The following is a 19,195-nucleotide window of genomic DNA, read 5'->3' on the forward strand; positions in this document are numbered from 1 at the left end:
TGACCCATGACCTTTAGAGTTGTCATGGGTCAGAGCATGACCCTAACCCTAACCCTAAGTAAAGTTGTAAAGTTTTGTGACTACATCTTTCTTGATGGTTGAGGTTTAACGTCCAAAGACACACAAATGTAGTTCGATTCCAGTCCCCCCCCCCCCCACCCCCTTTCTACATGCTGTGTCCTTGGACAAGATACTGAACCCAGAAACGTCCCTTCACAGTGTGTGAGTGAAGTGTGACCATTCACCACAGACTGTAAATACAGATGGACACCACGTCTCCTCTTCCTCCCACTCTCCAGAAATGAAGCCAAAATATGTGCAGGTGTGAAGGCGGCCATCTTGTGCCGATGACGTCAGCTGGAGACAGACTCTGGGATCGGGGGATCCCCAACATGGTCCCGCTGGTTAACGTGCTCGACCAATCAGGAATAAGCTCATTTAAATGAGATTATTTATCTATTTGTATAAAGTGAAATGTTCAGTTTTAAACTTCTGTGTCTGGTTTAAAGGGAAAAGTTTGAAATTCGACTGATCAGCTTCATCATTGTGTTTTTCCACCTTTAATGATTTGTGACTTTTCATTAATAATTTAATCAACCCCCGTTTTGTTACCCTGTCGACTTTTGTCGTGTTGCTTTAAATACAAGAATACACCAAAATTCAATGAAAGTAGTAAATATTAATTTTAATACGTAAAGATTCACGTCATTTTAAAGGCAACTTGATATCCGATCTTTATTATTTCTTCAGTCAACTGTACTGGTGCCTTTACAGGTTTTCTGTATCCCAGTGTAACACACACACCAACGCGGATCACGTCAGTCTCGTCTTTCCTCTTCCTGTCTGTCGATCAAATCAAAATACTTCTCTTGTTTTTACGATGCACTCGATGATTTAGGGTCAATATGAATTTGTGTTTTACTGTTTTTCTTTTTTTGTCATGGACCGTCCAGGCCCCTCAGGTCGTCTGGACGAGCCTGTTTTCTGTCCCCGGAGAAAAAACTAAACATGAAGAAGCAGCGTTCAGATTTTATTCTGCTCACATGAGAAGAGAAGGTTCAGCTGAAGCTCACGTCTTTAAAACCAATGCTGGAGACTAGAAGCTTCTCACACTGTTACTGTTTTTTTAGTTTTTAAATGTCTATTTTACCTTTTGTCTATTTATTTGTTATGTCTTTCTTTAGGCATCTTTTTGTATTGTGTTACGCTGCCTTTAAATGATTTCAAGACGCTTTATCATTTTTATAAAATGTGCCATAAACATTAACTTACCTTGTTTAATATTGGCAACTTTAGAAAAAGTACATTAGACTCTGTCGGTGAAATTTGCGAATCAGATAATTCACTGAGAGATTGAGCTTCTACAGAATCCTGAATTTGAAATAAAAAATTAACCACATCAGATTTTGCACTAAAGAAATATCATTTATTATCATTCAGGCTCATTGTGCATCTGATGTCGTGTTTTGTATAGTTTCTGATTAATATAGACAAAAATTTGATAACATTTTATGATTTAAAAAGGTTTAGTTTACATATATATATATATATATGTAAACTAAACCTTTATATATATATATATAAATAAACTGGATATAATGCAGTAACCAGCCAATGCAGAGTATATCAGTGCAATGTGAAGGCTGACCACTAGGTGGTGCTGTACGATGTGATTTTACTGCAGTTAAAACATGAAGAAGCTTTAGAAACAAAATGATAAAATAATGAAAATTGATTTCTGTTCCGGCCTCTTTTGTGTTTAATAATATTTTATCCCGATAATTGAATGAGGAATAAACAACAGTGTTTTTATCACAGAGACTCGGAACCCGGCTCCGTGAAAAGGTTGAAATCTAAATAAATATGTTTCATCTGCAGATTTTAAATCATCTCATGATTTCATTTATTTCTGACAACCTGTGATTCACTGTGAAGGAGAAACGTACACGACATCCCCGAAAAGAAAAAGAACTCAACGTGTTTGAGTGGTGATATATATTTCTCAAGGTTTACAAATAACTACTTTTTTTTAATGCGGCATATGGTACATTACACATTATTTCCAGAGAGCAAAATAAATATATTGCACTTAAAACAAAAAAAATCATCAAAAACACAATCTCATCCGGTGTCATATTCAGAATATGGAATATAATAGGAAACAAAAAATAAGAGGAAGGAAAGAGAGATCATTCTCAGTGGTAAAACAGGAATGTGCGTTAGCTTCAAAGTGTGTTGTTGTGTTGTTGTGTTGTACAAGTGGAAAGATGGAAACTACTGGAGAGAAGGATCAAAGCTCTTGTTTCTCAACTCACAGATAAGAATAAATCAACTGTTTCCACATTATTATGAGTCAAAAAGAACATTCATGTCCATTTTCTACACAAACAGGCGTCTTGTGATGTGAAACTATGGCAAAATTCAAACGGGAACATTTACAGTGTTTGTGAAACCAGATTTTACACAGAGTGAGATTTTGTCCGAGCACTGAAAACATCTTTGTTCATTGCACACACGTCTCTGACTGAACCCGACGCTGCTTCTTAGATCTGGTCTTTAGGAATTTATACATCAACAGGAAAAACAATCTCCTTCTGAAACAGAAACACTGAATGATTTCATTATTTTAACTTAACAGAGCTGCAGGAGAAAACGAGTCTCGAATAGACGATAAATACTTGAACAGGTCGAATGAGTCCGACTGAATTTTGGTTCATGTCTTTTGGTTCAGCTCAAACCAAACTGGATTCTATAGGCCGATAATGATATTTATTTGATTTTGAAAATCAAATATTAATAAATATATAAGATAAAGAGTTTTGATGTGGTGCCTTCAACGTCTAATCCGTTATTTGATCCACAGCAAAAGGAACAAACATTTATTTGATTATCTTTTCATTCTTAAAATTTTCAAAATCAAGAATTTTTTTATATTAAAATTTTACACAAAAAATGCCCAAAATTCTGTGGGTCCAGTTTCGCAAATGTGTGTTTCAGTGTTTTCTGTTTTTCTTGAATAAATAATATTAATAGTGATGTAGAAGTTTTGTTATAATGCATCGCGGACTGTTGAATTGAACAAGTCTGAATAAATGTGGTTTGAGCTCCAGGAAATTGTTGTGTATTTCTGTGGAAAAAATATTTAATTTAACAATCCAATCGAATATAATAGTTATTATAGATCTTTTTAAAGTTGAAAAAAATAATCTTAATGGTTTTTTAAATTAATATTTTGACCATAAGCCAACTTTTTCCAGTTTCTAGGACCCTCTGCATGATTTCTCATTTATTTCTAAATAAATCCCTCTGATCAGTTTTACATTGAAACTCAGCTGCAGCTCTAGAGTGTGAGAGTCGGCTCCTCCTCCCTTTTGAACCCAAACTGCACAGAGCCATTAGTTCCAGGTGTGGACGCCCTGTCGACGCTCCGACGCCGCCATGCATCAGCTCAGCGGCGCCTGCTACAAGGCTGCGGTCCACAGCCGGCCGAGGAAACGTTAAGAGAAGAAGCTGATTACAAACCACACCTCAAATGTTTCTGTGTTCAGACGTGAAGAGATTCCAGAGCCCGTTTGTTTTCAGATCAGTGGATACAGAGTGAAAACATTCAGGGGCCGTTTCACACACTTGAAATATTGAATTAAAATGATAAGAAAAAGAGGTTTTAGTGAACTTGAATTGAGTTTCAGTCACAACAGAGAGCGGAACAATGAAATCTATCACTTCATAAGTAAAGAACTGGTGAACAACTGTAGCTGGAAACACTCAAAGAAGCTCCTCTAGTTCGGTTTAGTTTTCTTTTTTACTCTAACATTTTTAATCAATAAACGGTTTCTTCCATCTTGTTGTTCTCACATCATGATGTTGGTGCAGATTTTGCCAGGTGCAAAAAATGGCAAATTTTGAAGAATCAATTGAAGTGGATTAATTTCCTTGTCGTTTTGAATGCTGCTTTGATTTCAACCTTTAACGGAAATAAAAATCCTTCACTCCTGTTATAGTTGTGTTTGTGTGTTGTGTGTGTGTGTCTGTGTGTGTGTTCAACTACTGTGGCTGTGAGCTAACGGCTAACGTGCTAAAAGGCCAGGAAGATACCAGCAATAGTGTCTTTGTATTATCTCTTGTCTCCTTATTAATTCCTTTTGACAGTTTCTTGTCAAGATTAAACAATGATCGAAAAGCAGAAGAATAAATGTTTATGGAGCTGATTAGCCACATGAATTGTTTTAGTATTTATTTTGGAGGCTTCAGATCAGAAGCTTGGTTTTTGGTGTCGAGTCTTTTTAGTTGGTAATGGTGTAGAATTGCCCCTGTAAAAAAAAATCTAAACATTCCATTGACCTAATTTCTGCAGAACTTTCAAAAGCTGGTTTGACTGGACCTTGAAAGTAAATAAACATCCTTTCCCCCAGTTGCAGGTGAACATATTCATCCCATCATATTCCATATAGAGTTCACCCAGTGTGTTTGTCTACTGCGTCAGCATGCGTCCTATGGTTTTCTTTTTTTTTTGCACTCTACAGTGAGAATTTTCCTATGAGTAAATGCAGTATTTTCACCTTTGTACAATGTGTTTTAACGTGTGTTTTTTCGAACAGTATTTTTGAACAGAGCGTGGGGGGTGTTTAGCTTTGTACTGTACATATGGCTGCTTTCTAGAAAACACAGAAAAGCTGAGCTGGCCTCTCTGATAGGCTGAGGAGTTCCCAGACTGGGGCTGAGCTCCGCTGTCCATCGTGCTGCAGCGTCAGATACGAGTCTCTCCAGGAAGTAATGTGACGGCTGCACTGGTCATCACACAGCAGCCTGCCGTGTGTAACGCTGGGTGGAGACCCTGTCGCCAGTAGAGACCTTGAATCTAGATATTGTTAGATTTTGGTTTGAATTGAGGATCCACTGTTCTTCAAGGGCCAAGATCAAACATGCTCCCTTTGTTGTCTGTGTGAGATGTTGCAGATGTCAAAGAAACCCTGGAGGCTGCTGGTGTTTCCTCAGGGTTCCTTCAGTCCTCATTTCTTCTTCTGGATTCTCCTTCAGGAAGCCACGTCCTCTTCGTAGTGTCACCGCCCGCTCGCCCGCTGCCGTGAACTATTTACAAACACCGGAAGAAAGATACTGGATGAGGAGTGATGAGCCGGCGTGGAGGAGGAACTGGTTGCACTGGACGCTAGTGTGAGGTTCCGGTCGCCTCCTCCCCAGGACGGAGTCATACGAAGGGCGTCATGACCGTGGAGGAGTGGCGCAGTCCCTGGATGGCGGCGTAGGGCCCCTGCTGGAAGTAGTGGTGGTAGCGGGGCATGTGGAAGGAAGGGAAGGACGGCCCGCTGCCCTGCATGGTGCCGGCCAGCGCACTGGGAGTCAGCGGCATGCCCAGCCGGCTGTAGGAGGGGAGGGAGCCCTGGATGGGGTGGGGCAGGGAGCCGGCACCAGCGCTCATCGCTGACAGGGACTGGGGGTGCTGGAAGCCAGAGAAGCCCGACGTGGTGGTGACCCAGGAGCTGAGAGACAGGTTGTCTGAGGCGGAGAACGCTGAACCTGCAGGGGAACATAATAAACCATTTGATTTATGATCGATGAACAGGCCTGAGAACAGGGACGTCAGGAGGAACTGAGCAACACGCTGACGTGATGTGTGTGTCTGTGACGGCGTCTCACCTCTGGCGTGTGCGGAGTGGATGTCCTCACCCAGGTTGTCCTCGTCCCCAGTGTAGGTCCTGATCGGCGACCGGGCGTATGAGTGCTTGTGGATCAGGTTCTCAACACTTTCCCTGCAGCAAAAACCGAAGAGAGAGCCCCCAAAATAAATCTCCTTTGTTTCCACTGTGATTTCTCATTTATGGAGATCTAACAGCACACCAGTTAGGAATTCATTTGTGGTGATAACATATTTAAGAAGCTGTTCATTCATATTCTTTAAAACATTTTTTTTAAACATTCAACATTTTACTTCTAACACACACACGCAATCCTATTTTTCTCAGGATCCCATATTTTGAAAGTTGTGGTAATAACTCTGAATCTGAGATGTCACAGATTTCACTATAACACCAGATCATTTTACTGTGGTCGTCTGTGTCCATGCATTCATGTAGTGTTCATGAGTACATGTGTGCGTCCACTGTGTCTATTCTTCTTCTCCTGTTTGTGTTGATGGTACATGTAGATTTTGCCGTGTGTGTGTGGTCTCTCCCATAAAGTGCATTAGCTCATTTGAGTCTTGTCAGACAGCACTTCTCAAACACAGTGACACAAATTGTTGTGGGGCAGTTGTAGTGTGTGTGTGTGTGTGTGTGTGTGTGTGGGAGGACAGGCAAGTGGTCTGCATCATGAGAGCCATGCGTCCACATTAGCAGCCCCCCCAACGCGGCCCCCACCCTCCAATTAGGTTAGGAAAGTGCAATATCTGTCAGCAGAGGAGTACAAATGTGTGTGTTTTTATCAGCTTCGGGCCCCTCCGGCCCAGAGGCCACAGCAAACTCCCACAATGCACAGCAGGGCTGCAGGGAGCCGGGGGCAGGGGAGGGGGGGAGGCGGGGCATGCTGGTTTCAATCAGTCACTGCAGCCAATTGAATTACAGTGTGTTTTAGTGCAGTGGCTGACTCCAGACTAATGTGATTTCTGCAGCTCCCTGAAGATCAATTGATCAGGTCTAATTCACAGCCCTCAAAAAGAGAAAGACAGAGGAGAAGAAGGAGGGAGGAGAGTGTGTGTGTGTGTGTGTGTGTGGGGGGGGGGGGGGTAGGCGGTCTCTGTTCGAGATGTTTGATTGAGTGAAATGAGCAGATGGTTTGATTTTGTCAGCTGATTTTGGCCGTTGTGCCGGAATCAGGGATTAAGAGAAGTGTGTGTCTTGGCAGCATCCATTAAAATCCTCTGGAGGGGGCTTTGTAAATGTAAGAGTGTGTGTGTCTGTGTGTGTGTGTCTGTGTGTGTGTGAATGAACTTGCACTGACTTGTCTCCTTCATGCACAAAACAGAACATTCAAATTGAGAATGTAACTAGAAGAAAAGATGACGGAGGCGAGAGTAGAAGATGAAGAGAAGGAACAAGGAGGGAGAAATGAATGAGAGGAAGAGGAAAACAAGAGAGAACGATGAAAAGCACGAATCATGAAAATCTAGAGAAGAAAAGTGAGTGACAAGGAAGGAGAGAAAGAGAAAGGTGGAATAAAGACTAGAATAAATAACAAAGAAATATTTCTAAAGAAGAACAAAGGGAGGTAAAAATAAATAAGGAACAACGACAGAGAAAATATAGAAAAACAGAAACGATTGAAATGAAGAAAAGAAAAGTGAGAAGGAAAGTATGAAAAACAGACGACAGAAAAAATAAAAATACAATTGGAAGGAAAGACAAGTGAAAAATAAATAATAAAAATAAATAAGGAAACAAGAACAGAAATTACTTAACAACTAAGAAGGAAAAAAACAGAAGGAGAAAATAAGACCGGAAAAGAGATGGACAAGGAATAAGAAAAGGGAGATGAATGAAAGAAAGGATAGAAAGGAAAATTATAAATGAAGGAGAGTAGATAAATGTACAAACAAGAGAAAGCAAATGGGAGGAATTTGGAATCAGATAATGAATCTTCTTACATGGGATGAAGATTATCTGTTTTCATATTGACACAAGCAGAGATAAATAAACAATGAAGCTTCTAGGTTTACTAATGAACAACACACACACACACACACACACACACAGACACGCACTCCCCCCTCTATGTGTATCTTATTGGCGGCTCGGAGGTAAACAAACAGTGCAGGACCCAGAATCCCCTGTACCTCTCCATGTCCGTCAGCCGCGACGAGTCCCGGAAACCTTTAGCGAACGGGTTGCTGTCGATCTTCAGTTTGGTTATCTGGTTACAAAAAAGAAAAGAATAAAAGAGTTAAATTCATCGTTCCCTGATATTTCACTCTCTCTTATTTAACAGCTGCTTTTCTTTGGGCTTTAAAGCTGTTAATAGTCTATTAATTACTTTAATTAGTTAATTATTCCTCCTCCTGTGGTGCAGAACCTCCTGGGGGACACCGGGAGGAGGACAAAGTATTTTCTCAATCTCATTCTTACAAAAGTGATAAAGTCCTTATTAAACTAAATAGATTAGATACTGAATATTCAAAATTTTCATTTAAATCTACTCTAGTTTCTGATCTGTAACTTTATTTGTTGCTCGTCTCAGATATTAAATGACGGGGTGAAGTCTTCAGGGGCTGTGAGACTCTGAGTGAGGCCTCAAGGGAACATTTAACACAACACATGAGACTGTTGTGATTAAAGATCATTTTAAAGCTCCTTGATCTTGAAATTCAAGTTATTTCAACTTTAATTTCTTCCCTCAGCTGCTGTGTTCTTAAGAAATTAAATATGTTAAATATTTATGCTTAAATAAATGTGTTAATATCAAACTCTTTGTTGGACAATCAAAATCTGCACAACAGCTACTAAATGGTGCTTTCAGTGACAGCTGTCAATCACTCACCAGCTGGTTCTGATAGGCTGTGACGGCCGTGAAGACGGTTTCCACGAAGACGAAGGTGCGGAACTCCTCGGACTTGAGGTTGAGCAGCGAGGCGGTGTGCTCCTTCTTCTTGATGATGTGGACTCGGGGCTGGTACTTGTGCATCGAGTTCAGGATGATCTGCAAAACACAACGACGACGACAATCAGTGATGGAAGGAAACGGATCAGGAAAAACAAAGGGAATCGAAATGAAGGTTTTCTGTCTGGAATGGAAATTAGTCCAATAAACTTATGTCTAATTATGGACAACATTCTGCAGCTGAGTCCAATTTATCTATCACAATAATAATTGGAATTAAAGTAAAGGTCACTGGGGGAAATTGTCGCAGGTAGTTTCTACAAAGCTTTTATAAATCAATAATAATGTCGAGATCAACTTTCAATATCTGATTTTAATCAAATATGGATGAGACGTCTAGATTTGTGTCTTTTCTTAATACATTAAATGTTATCAATTAACAAAGCGCATATAAAAACAAAGTAATAATTATTATATTATAAATTCATAACTAAATAAGTATAGAGCAATTCCACTGGCACATTTCAAGTTTTACACTCAGCCTGTCAAAAGTATGTCTCATCTCTCATCTGCTTCTCACTTTGTGAAGCTCTGTGTTTATTTTGGAAATTAAAATCCTCCAGATTTATCAGATTAAAAAGAGAGAGGGAGTGCCGACGAAGGTGGAGACTCACAAAGAAAAAAATAACGACGGAGAGAAACCGAGATTCGGTGCAGACAGACGAGTAATAAAGAGATGAGAGTAAAAACAAAGGAATAAAAAAAGACAGAGCGTGAAGAGATAAAGTTGTTAACACTGCAGCTGTGAGAATTTCCCTCCGTGACTGTTGCTGTTTGGCTGCAGCCCAGGAAACTTCATATTTATCTTCCTGCGCCACTGAGCGACGGTAAATGAGTCAAATACAGATGTTACACACACACACACACACACACACACACACACACACACAAAAATCAGCCACAAAACTAAATCCAGCACAATTTTAATACTGCAACTGATGTGGGATCTGTGTGTGTGTGTTTGTGTGTGTGTGTGTGTGGGGGTGTGCAGCTACAAAATAATGAATAATAATAAGATCAAATGTTTTGTTATATAAAGAGCAATGTTACAGCCCATTATCTTTATCAATGCATTAATTCTACCTGTTTTTCTAAATGATAAGTCTACTGATGTACTTTTTAAGATATTTTAAGATACAATAAAAAATGTTTCATATTTCTTTTTTCATTCATTAAATTATGAGTCAGGTAAAACAGGAATTGGAATATTTTACAATTCCAATATTAATTTAGTAGAAAAATACAGGTGGTTTAGAAGTGTCTAGTAATAATACAATATCAGTCTTAAAACAAACTGTTTTGATGTAATTTTAGCTATTTAAAGTATTTTTTATGTTTTAAAACCGAGTCAGTTAGCTACATGTCTTAAAGTTAAGGATTACAAATATATAAAAAAATGTTTGTGACTAATAAAGTAAACCTAAACAAATATATAAAAACTAATTTCAATAATTTATAAAAGGACAGTAAAGTTTTTGACGAGGTGCATTGGTTACAGCTTTGTAAATAATCTCTGTGAGTTATTTTTGGACTGAAACACCCACACACACACCCAGCCACACACACACCCAGCCACACACACACCCAGCCACACACACACACACACACACACACACACACACACACACACACACACACACACACCTGAAGTTAACACTAAATCTGTTGCCTGTTTGTTCTTGTCAGTGAAAGAAGGATTAAAGGAGCAATTTGCTCCAGTCAGACGAGTAATTATCATCCCACACTTTAAACCTGCTTCTAAATGCAAACTACATACATGCATTATATATTTACACACACATATATAGAATAAACATTTCTAGTATATTTTACATGCAACCTGCACAGAACCAGGTCCAGACTCAAAGTCCTGCACACGTTTTAAATTGAGTCGTTTCAGATGCAGATGTGTTAAATTGAATGTTGTTCACATGTCAGTGTGTTTCCATGTTATCTTACTTTGTAAAGGACATTAGCTTCAGTTGGAAGCAGCTAGCTTAAAGCCTGCAGCTAACAGCTAACTCCTTTAATTCGCTCGGTTAACGTGTGTTTTTTGTTTTCTGCGCAGACTCGAGAGGAACAAAGAGGCGCGTGCTCACGTGTCCGTGTTGGTCCAGCTCGTTGTTGGTCAGCTTCACCTTCTCGAAGGAAACCATCTGCTTCATCAGCTGCTCTCCGGTGAACGGGGAGTCCGGGTGCACGTACAACCTGCACCGGAGGAGGAGAGGACCGGGAACTAGCGTTATTCTGGAGCTCACACCTGATTGGCTGAGACCTTACATTACCCAATCAACGCTCACATGTTAAAGAGCCAATTACAGTTCGCTAAGCAACGGTGTACCATCTCCACCGTAAAATAATCCTTAATATTATTAAAATTATTATTAGTATTATTATTACAGCAATTCATTTCTATAAGGGTTACGTTAGTTGTGTATTTGTTATATTGGGCTTCTTCAATATGTACAAGCAAATGAAAGGAATTAAAGATAATAATAAATTAGACTCATTCATTAATCAAATACGGGACATATTTAGTCCACGTGTACCGGGGATTTACGGTAATTTTTTAACAAATAAACCAACTCAAACCAAAGTCACTTAAGGAACTGTAAATAATTATTGGTCTTTTATTGTTTATGCAGTTTAGGCCGTGTTTGATTGTTTTTAAAATGTTTTCATTCAATTTGAATTCATGACTTTCAGTGACTTATGCCTAAACAAGTGATTCCTTCTCTATGTTTTAAATTACTTCATGTAGATCATTACGCGAGTGGATTTTATTCATTTTATTTCAACTTATTGAAAAGAAAGAACTTTAAAAAGGCTATAATGTGATTAACACTGGCTGAGAGAATCGCCGGTGAGGTGTGTGAGTGTCCCGGAGGACGGAGGGTGGGAGCCGGGGAGCCACGCTACCTGGCGGGCAGAGGAGGGTCGGCCTTGCCGGCCACCAGCCAGGAGGAGCGGTGGTAGGCGTACCGGTACCGCTTGTTGTCCACCGGGACGATGTCCATCAACACGATGTACTTCGAGTCCTGGTCCACCCCGGAGAAAGAGACCCGGATGGTGGGGAACATCCTCCTGGTGAGCATCATACAGGTCAGTCAGTTATTATACTATTAATACAACTATAGTAATTACCACATTTCTTATTAGTACTACAGGATTCATGTATAAATAACTTAATCCACTGTCATGCAGGGATTTTAAATACTGAGCTCGAACGAAGTTTCTGTCAAATCTTTATATCTGTTGGGTTTTGCACCTTTTTCCAGTTGAATTGATTGTAAATAACTTCTGATCATTATTCTTATTTTATTTTTTTGACACCCCTGCAGCTAACGAGGCAGTGAACAGCTCCTCATGAGGGCGACGTGTTCAGCTGCAGGTCACTAACACTCACCTCATTGTCCAGCTTCTACTGAGCATTAACACACACAGGCCACGTTGTGCAGCGTGAAACACAGCAGTAACCTGACTGCATCAGTCATAAAGTATATTATTATGTATATATATATTTATATATATATGATTATTATATGAGCTTTTCAGGTCAGGAGTGTGGAGCTGGATATAAAGGACCTGATGCTCTGCGTGGGGGAAATAACCCACAGGGAATTTTGTATTATAACCTTTTACTTTTAATGTTATATCTATAAAGAAAAAAGTATAAATGCTCAATGATGATTTTCTCCTGTTTTTGTGTGTATCTGGGAGATGTTATAACAAGTATTACTGTTGCATTACAACATTAGACTATATGGTAAATCATATCTAGATATTTTTTAATAGATACAGACCTTCCGGACTTGGTGATGATCATCTCGGTTCCCAGCTCGTGGAATTTGTCCCACAGCTCCTTGGTCTCCAGGGTGCACGAGATCTTGGCCATCTCCTCGCTGGGGACGCCGGGGTTGGTGGGGATGAGGGGCTCCGTGCACACCGAGGGCGCGCTCCCGCTGAAGTCGCCGCCGTGCGCGTCCAGGGAGGACAGGTCCGCCAGAGCCTGGTTGCACGAGGACTTCTCCACGAACTGCTCTGTTGTTTTTTAAATTATTGTTAAAAGAAATTAATATAAACTTTAATTTCCTTCATGTGACAGAAACAACACAGAGTGAGATTGTTGAAATTAAAGTCAACATTAGCTTATATAAACATGAAGGATATAATAAAAAAATGCTAATCCGTTTTATTTTATTTCATCTTTAGACGTATGGCAGGAAAAGTGTGATTTTAAATATTAAAATAATAACTGGAGCTGTATGTCGGAGTCTTATTGTTGTGTGAAATTGGAATTATAATATCACAAAAAGAATTTAGCTGTTTTATCTTAAAATAAAAGCTAAATCCATTTAAAAATTCTATTTAAATTATGAAATAAACGAAAATCGGTCTGACAACTTGTTTTTCAGAATGGGAAGAGACAAATTAACAAATCAACCCATCTCGTCTGGATTTATCTCCCTGTAGAATAGAAGCTGCAAATGACACCTGACTTAAAATGAATTAAATAATAATTATTACATTTTCTTATATCTTTTGTTCCAACGTCCCCTCTAGTGAAGTTAGAAATTTAATTTATTTTCTCTCAAACTCATGATCCAACATGAAAAACAGAAGGAGCGACTCAGACTCGAATTTCAGTCACGTTCATTTCTCTTTGAACAAAATAAACATGTTCATTTCATATTTAACATCATTTATTAACAGCCCATTTGTAGCTGTCAGTTTCAAACATTTACGCACAAATAGGCTGAAGTCAACATGTCATTTGTCAGAACTGGTTCACCTCTTTTATTTATTTATTTACTTTATTATAAAGGTCCAATAACAATAATTCACTTTCTACTTCACTGTCATCACTTCTGACGGGTTTAATTATAATTTCTCATTTTTTGTATATATATGTTCTTCTCTTGTCAGGCCTCTTACTGTACTTTACATGTATCAGTTTCTCTTCTTTCTTTCTTCTTGAATCCTTCAGAAACTCTGGGTTTTTATATTTTGTGCGTAAAACACACATAATAGCTTCAAACTTTCCGCTCCTCCACTCCTCCTCCATCCTTACCCAGGGGCTTGATGGTGCTCTCCTCCGTCTCCTTGTCCTTGCTCGGCTTCCCGCTGGACATCAGGGCCGCTATGGAAAAAGCATTTGCCCGGGATGACAGCTGCGGTTTCGGGGATGACGTGTACTCCATGTCCTTGGTGAAAAGGGGCTCGGGAACAAAAATATTCCTCTTTAAATAAATATAGTTATAATTATAGTGAAAAAAAGTCCTCCAGAAACTCTCGACCCCGCCTGTTTTTGGCTTCCAGCGGTGGGAGAAGGGAGAACAACGCACGGTCTCTCCTCGTCCTGGGGTGTTTACGCACGGTCAGTGGACGCGCTCGGCTCTGTGGTCACACGCTCGTCACTGGCCGGTAGAGCTCTGTCTCTCTGGATGCATGATGCGAGGAGGAGCAGGAGGAGGAGGAGGAGGAGGAGGCGGAGGAGGACCGAGTATAGCGGAGACGTGTGTTTGTCCTGCGGTGCCAGATCTGTGGCCGGCTGCAGCCTGGGGAAGCTTCAGTCCTCAGCCCTCACCCTCCCCTTATAATTCCAGCCTGCCCTCCAATCGCTGCCTCTGCCTCCACGTCACACACCCACCGTCCCGCAGCAGCTCTGATACCGAGCAGCCAATTAAATCACCTAAAGCTGTCAGGCTGTTTTTCTTCTACACACACACACACACCCACACACACACAGAGTATTGGAAACGAGTATGGAATGTCTCATGGCTTCACACTGAGCTATAGGAGGTGATGACACTGGGAGATGACAAATACACAGTCAGGAAAATGTGATTATTTGCTGCCATTGCTCGATATTGAGGACTGAAGTATGAGGTGAGGTTTAACTTTATGATCGGGGCCCTCAGAGGCTCCGGGACCACATGCTGGGAACCACAAACCCAGACTGTCAACGAGGGAGATTTGGCTGCAGACGTGTGGCTGAGATGGTGCAATATAGGAAACGTGATAATTAATGGCAGCAGAGAGAAGATGATGGCAGCTTTTCATATTTTTGCATGTGATCTCCCGTATACACACAGAAAACCACAAACCCCTTCTGTCAGTATAGCGTCACGAAGTGGGAAAGCAATTCAAAGTTGTGTAAAATTTAAATGTATTAGTCAAATTAACAGAGGTTTTCCATTTCCACAAACACACAATCTGTACTCAAACACAAAGGATAACCTCTCAGCCTCACACCAAACAGTATGGAAACAACATTGTCTGTAGTAAACACACATTTCATTTAATATTCTGTGTAAAAACAAATGAAACTTCTGCTACTGCTGCATTTTCATTTTTTATGTAAGTGTTAAACATTTCATATTTAGAGCTACATGACATAAGTGTTAAAGCGAGAAGCAAAATATTATCATGCAGTTCAATGGGTAAATGCATGTGGGGTATAGAGGCCTAGACGATTTATGGAAGTAGCATTAAATACTTCAGAGGGTTCCTTAAAACAGTCTTTGAGGGAAGACGTTTATATGCTCAACCAATCAACTTGTGTTGTTGCGTTAAATTGATAAGCATCATTAATAAAGTGAGAACAGGTGTCGGACATTGAGGGAAGTTTTGAGTAAAGTTCAGCAGACAATAAAACACCAACAACACAACACGCAGATTCAAAATACACAGTAATCAACAATAAACAACCACGTAGTATTCAGCGCAGGGCACAAAAAACGGGATTGACAGTTAGTGGGATTTTATTTTATTTTATTTATTTCTTAATTAAGTGTCTTCATTAACGTAGAATTTTGCAGATTACAGCAAGATGAATAACCACACTGACCCTCAGCTTCATACATATAATGTAAACTCGAACCTTCACCCCTGACCCACACATTATGAAACAGTGAGGCTGCTTCTGTCCCCAATTAACTGGTCTTTGAAACGTGTCCCCAAACGTAGCCTATGACAGAAGTCTCTCTCTCACACACACACACACAAAGACACACACACACACACACACACACACACGCACACACACACACACACACACAGGAACCTTATTGAGTGCAGGAGCAGCAGTCTTGGGTTAATCCGTACTATGACACACACCAGTGAGCCCCTAATCTTTCACACACACACTCACAGACCCACACACTCACCCACAGACACACACAGACTTTCACGTGACAACAGGAAATGCACATTATTCTTAAGGCCCACTTGTAACAGTAGAACAGCTCCGATGGTTTTAATGGTGACAACAGAGCAGTCTATTACATTTATCCAGTCTATGCTGCAGGTTTCCAGACTCGGCCTCTCCACTGGTCTGATCACATTACTGTCTTTACTCACTCATTCAATTCCATATCAAAGAAGAAAGCTTTCAAGACGGATTAAAGAAATCTTTTTTTACTTTTGATTTCCCTTGCTTTTAACTTGATAGGGACCAAATCCGGTCTAGACGTCACCTCGGGGGTGAGCCTTTATCACGGCACCATGTTTTTTCTTCCTGGATACAGCTGATAGGCAGCGCTCGGCCTGCAACAGCCAATCAGAGACGAGCCGCTTTCACCACAGACCCGATCGCAGATAGACGTGATTGTGAGAAGTCAAAATGTCTGATGGTGGAAAGAGTCACATGTGAAGCTCACGAGGAGGAATTGCCTCCTAAATGCTGACTGTTTATGCTCTCCAAGGGTGTGTGTGTGTCTGTGTGTGTGTCTGTGTGTGTGTGTGTGTTTGTAGGATCACCTCTCCTCCTCAATGTCACTCTCTCTCTCCTCCCTCAGCGCCGGGGGGGCCTCACACAAAACCCCGAGCCAGAGATCCGCGGAGCAGCTAAACCCATTAGGCGACTCCTGAATGCAAATCCGCTGCTGCAGATATTTAATAAGAGACCTGCGCCGGCAAAACTAGATTACCTCCCAATTGCCAGTGGATAATGTGCTAAAAGCTTTCCCACTTAAGCGTTTACTCCTTACGGAATATTATTCACACTCCGAGGGGCCGGAGCAGCTTTAGAGAAGCACAGGACCTGGAAGAAGGAGAAGGAAAGAAGACAGATGGTGGTTGGAGCTGGTGTCGGTCACAGCTGAAGACAGGATGAGTCACATGGAAAACAGGGAATAGGTTGTTTCTGTGTTGGTCGACTAATCGTTGATGGTTCGAAGCCCAAAAAAGATGGAGGATGAATGGATTTTTATGGATGAAACCACTGCATTTTTTCTCTTTTATTCTTTTATAACATCCAAACCGAATATTATCGTTTCAGTTTTCCCGGAATGAATCATCCACAGTTTTATCTTATGAGTCCCAGTCCACTCTGCTGCTTCCCCATGAATGACTGTGTCTCTGTCGTTACTCCACATGCATAGTGTCCATTTTGTTTCCAGCTCAAACCCAGTTACGAGTCGGATTCATGACTTAATTGAATTTAGCAAAGCTGCCAGAAACCCCTAAATACAACAAAAGGACTCAGTCGCTCATAAAAACGCACAAATCTTTAGTGATAATCAGCCAAAATATAATTACTGAACAGATAAAAGTTATAAAAAGTTTCTTTCATAAGTTAAACACACAAATACAGCTGAGTCATATCTACGATAAAGTCTCTTTACATGTGGTGATCTCATTCAAACTGGTTTCTGGGACTTTTCTGATTAAAAGTCCAAATACGGCAGAAAATATGAATGATTCATATTGAAAACCTTCTCCTGAAAGCCCCAAGTCAGTTCTTCTAACTAGTTCTCTACTTCTACTAATATTAGTAAATCAAAATATGGAATTTTAGCTTTTTCAAAAATGAGATGTCTTCTCAAATAAATTCAGAGGTTCTTTGAATATATTTTCACATTTCATCTGACATTCATCTTTCAAGTCTTTTCAATAATATTAATATTCTTGAGTAAAAGTAGAAGAATTCTGTCAGTTAGTTAAATATCTTGTGCAATGATAAATTGACAATGTAGAATGAAATAATATTCGTGTTAGTGTTGGGGACAAACACTGAAATCAAGGGAATTCAGATTCTTTCATATATTCAAAGGAGAAATCATTTCATTCATGATCATCAGTGATAAAAGATGGACTCATTCAGAGTTATCTTTTTATAGTGTAACCTCTGGGCAGATGTGACTGCTGCCTGCACTGTAAAAAAATGTCTCTTTTCAAAGGTCACTAAATCTTGAAATGTTTCACATCTGACACTTGTTCTATTCAGACCTTTTACTTTGAAAACCACTGAAACCTTTTGTTCCCCGGCTCCTTCACGTGTTTAAAGAAAAAGATGATTTCTCCTCCGAGCTTATTAAACTTGTTGCAGCAGAGACGTTCTGCAGAGGAGACGTTTTGCTCTTCCTCCCTCACATCAGTATTTCTCAGTGGTGGCAGATAACAGGATAGGTGACGCCTCACCACACCGGCAGCCTACAAGCCGCAGCACTCAGGGATATGACGGTGAAACCATCTGAACAATTATTCCTCCAGATAAATGGCCGCGGCGTGAAAAGGTCAGCAACAAACGACAGCCAATTCCCCGCAGAGTGGAATCTGAGGAAAAATAATCGCCCTGTGATTGAATTGGATCCGGGGACATTTGAGCCACAGTAATGAAATGGCTGTTGTCGTGACCCGACCCGTTCACCTCGCCAGTGATTTTTTACCAGATTACAGAGCAGGCGGCCGGGGCGACTATTTGCCTACAGGAACCCATTTAATATATGTGCATAGGTTTGTTTTGTCAATGTAAATCCCCATTATCACAGGTACTTCTGAATATTACATGAAAGCGTTCACCTGCAGGGCTGATGGGGCCACAGCGGGGGGGGGGGGGGGGTTAAACTGGAGTTATTCAACTCCAGTTTAACACCCGGAACAGCAGAACAAGCTTGAATACAAACCTGGATCGTAAACACGGAAACTAAGGCAAAGGTCAGAGGTCACAATATATTCTTACATCTCCAAAGATGAGTTAGTAGCCAGACGGAAATATCTAAACAGATTTTAGATGGATCGCCAAGACATTTTCTACAGACGATCACTGGTCCCAGAGAAAGACTTTAAAAGACTTTGATGATCACCTTACCTTTCATCTAGCGCCACCAGCTGGTCAAGTTCTTCACGTAATAACTACTATGCTAATGCCAATACAAGTTTGCAAAATAAGGTCTGGTTTTCACTGATACTAAACCACGAAAATTAACGGACAAATTTGCCAAAGGGAATTGTTAGGTAGAATAGACAAAAGAAACATCAGCTAGAAGTAATAAATAAGTCAACAAACAATATCTTTCAGTTTGGATATCGTTGTTGTAATCAGGTGACTGGGTTTACCTCTTTTCTTCTTGTTATTTGTTGCATCACCTCATGAGAAAAGCTCCACGTTATGAATTCATGCTGGAAGCTACAAAGCAAATCGAATGAACAAAAGAGTAATAATGAAAAATAGATGAATCCTGCAGGAGGAGTTGAGCAGAGAAACTGTGGGGATGTTTTGATTTGATCATATCAGATCACAGGTTAGCTGCTTTGATCTGAGGCACGTCAGACTCTCACACACACACACACACACACACACACA

The 19,195-nt window shown here is 40.3% G+C and overlaps 1 protein-coding gene across 1 annotated transcript; it reads right to left on the reverse strand.

Annotated features, from left to right (window-relative positions):
- Positions 1-1,877: 1,877 nt before the first annotated feature.
- Positions 1,878-14,132, reverse strand: tbx20 (T-box transcription factor 20). Its single transcript, XM_062398389.1, has 8 exons — positions 13,679-14,132; positions 12,411-12,648; positions 11,527-11,691; positions 10,707-10,815; positions 8,488-8,646; positions 7,787-7,863; positions 5,656-5,768; positions 1,878-5,535 (listed from the first exon to the last, which is right to left on the reverse strand). The coding sequence occupies exons 1-8, from the start codon at positions 13,806-13,808 to the stop codon at positions 5,207-5,209; spliced, it is 1,320 nt and encodes a 439-aa protein (XP_062254373.1). The 5' UTR covers positions 13,809-14,132; the 3' UTR covers positions 1,878-5,206.
- Positions 14,133-19,195: the final 5,063 nt, after the last annotated feature.

The sequence above is a fragment of the Platichthys flesus genome, chromosome 11, assembly GCF_949316205.1.
Source record: "Platichthys flesus chromosome 11, fPlaFle2.1, whole genome shotgun sequence".
NCBI classification, from domain to species: Eukaryota; Metazoa; Chordata; class Actinopteri; order Pleuronectiformes; family Pleuronectidae; genus Platichthys; species Platichthys flesus.

Coding starts and splice junctions, on each gene's coding strand:
- tbx20 (XM_062398389.1), bottom strand. CDS start 13,808: ATGGAGTACACGTCATCCCCGAAACCGCAGCTGTCATCCCGGGCAAAT. Junction 11,692..12,410: donor ATCATCACCAAGTCCGGAAG/GTCTGTATCTAT, acceptor GATGCTCACCAG/GAGGATGTTCCCCACCATCC. Junction 5,769..7,786: donor CGGCTGACGGACATGGAGAG/GTACAGGGGATT, acceptor TTTTTGCTGCAG/GGAAAGTGTTGAGAACCTGA.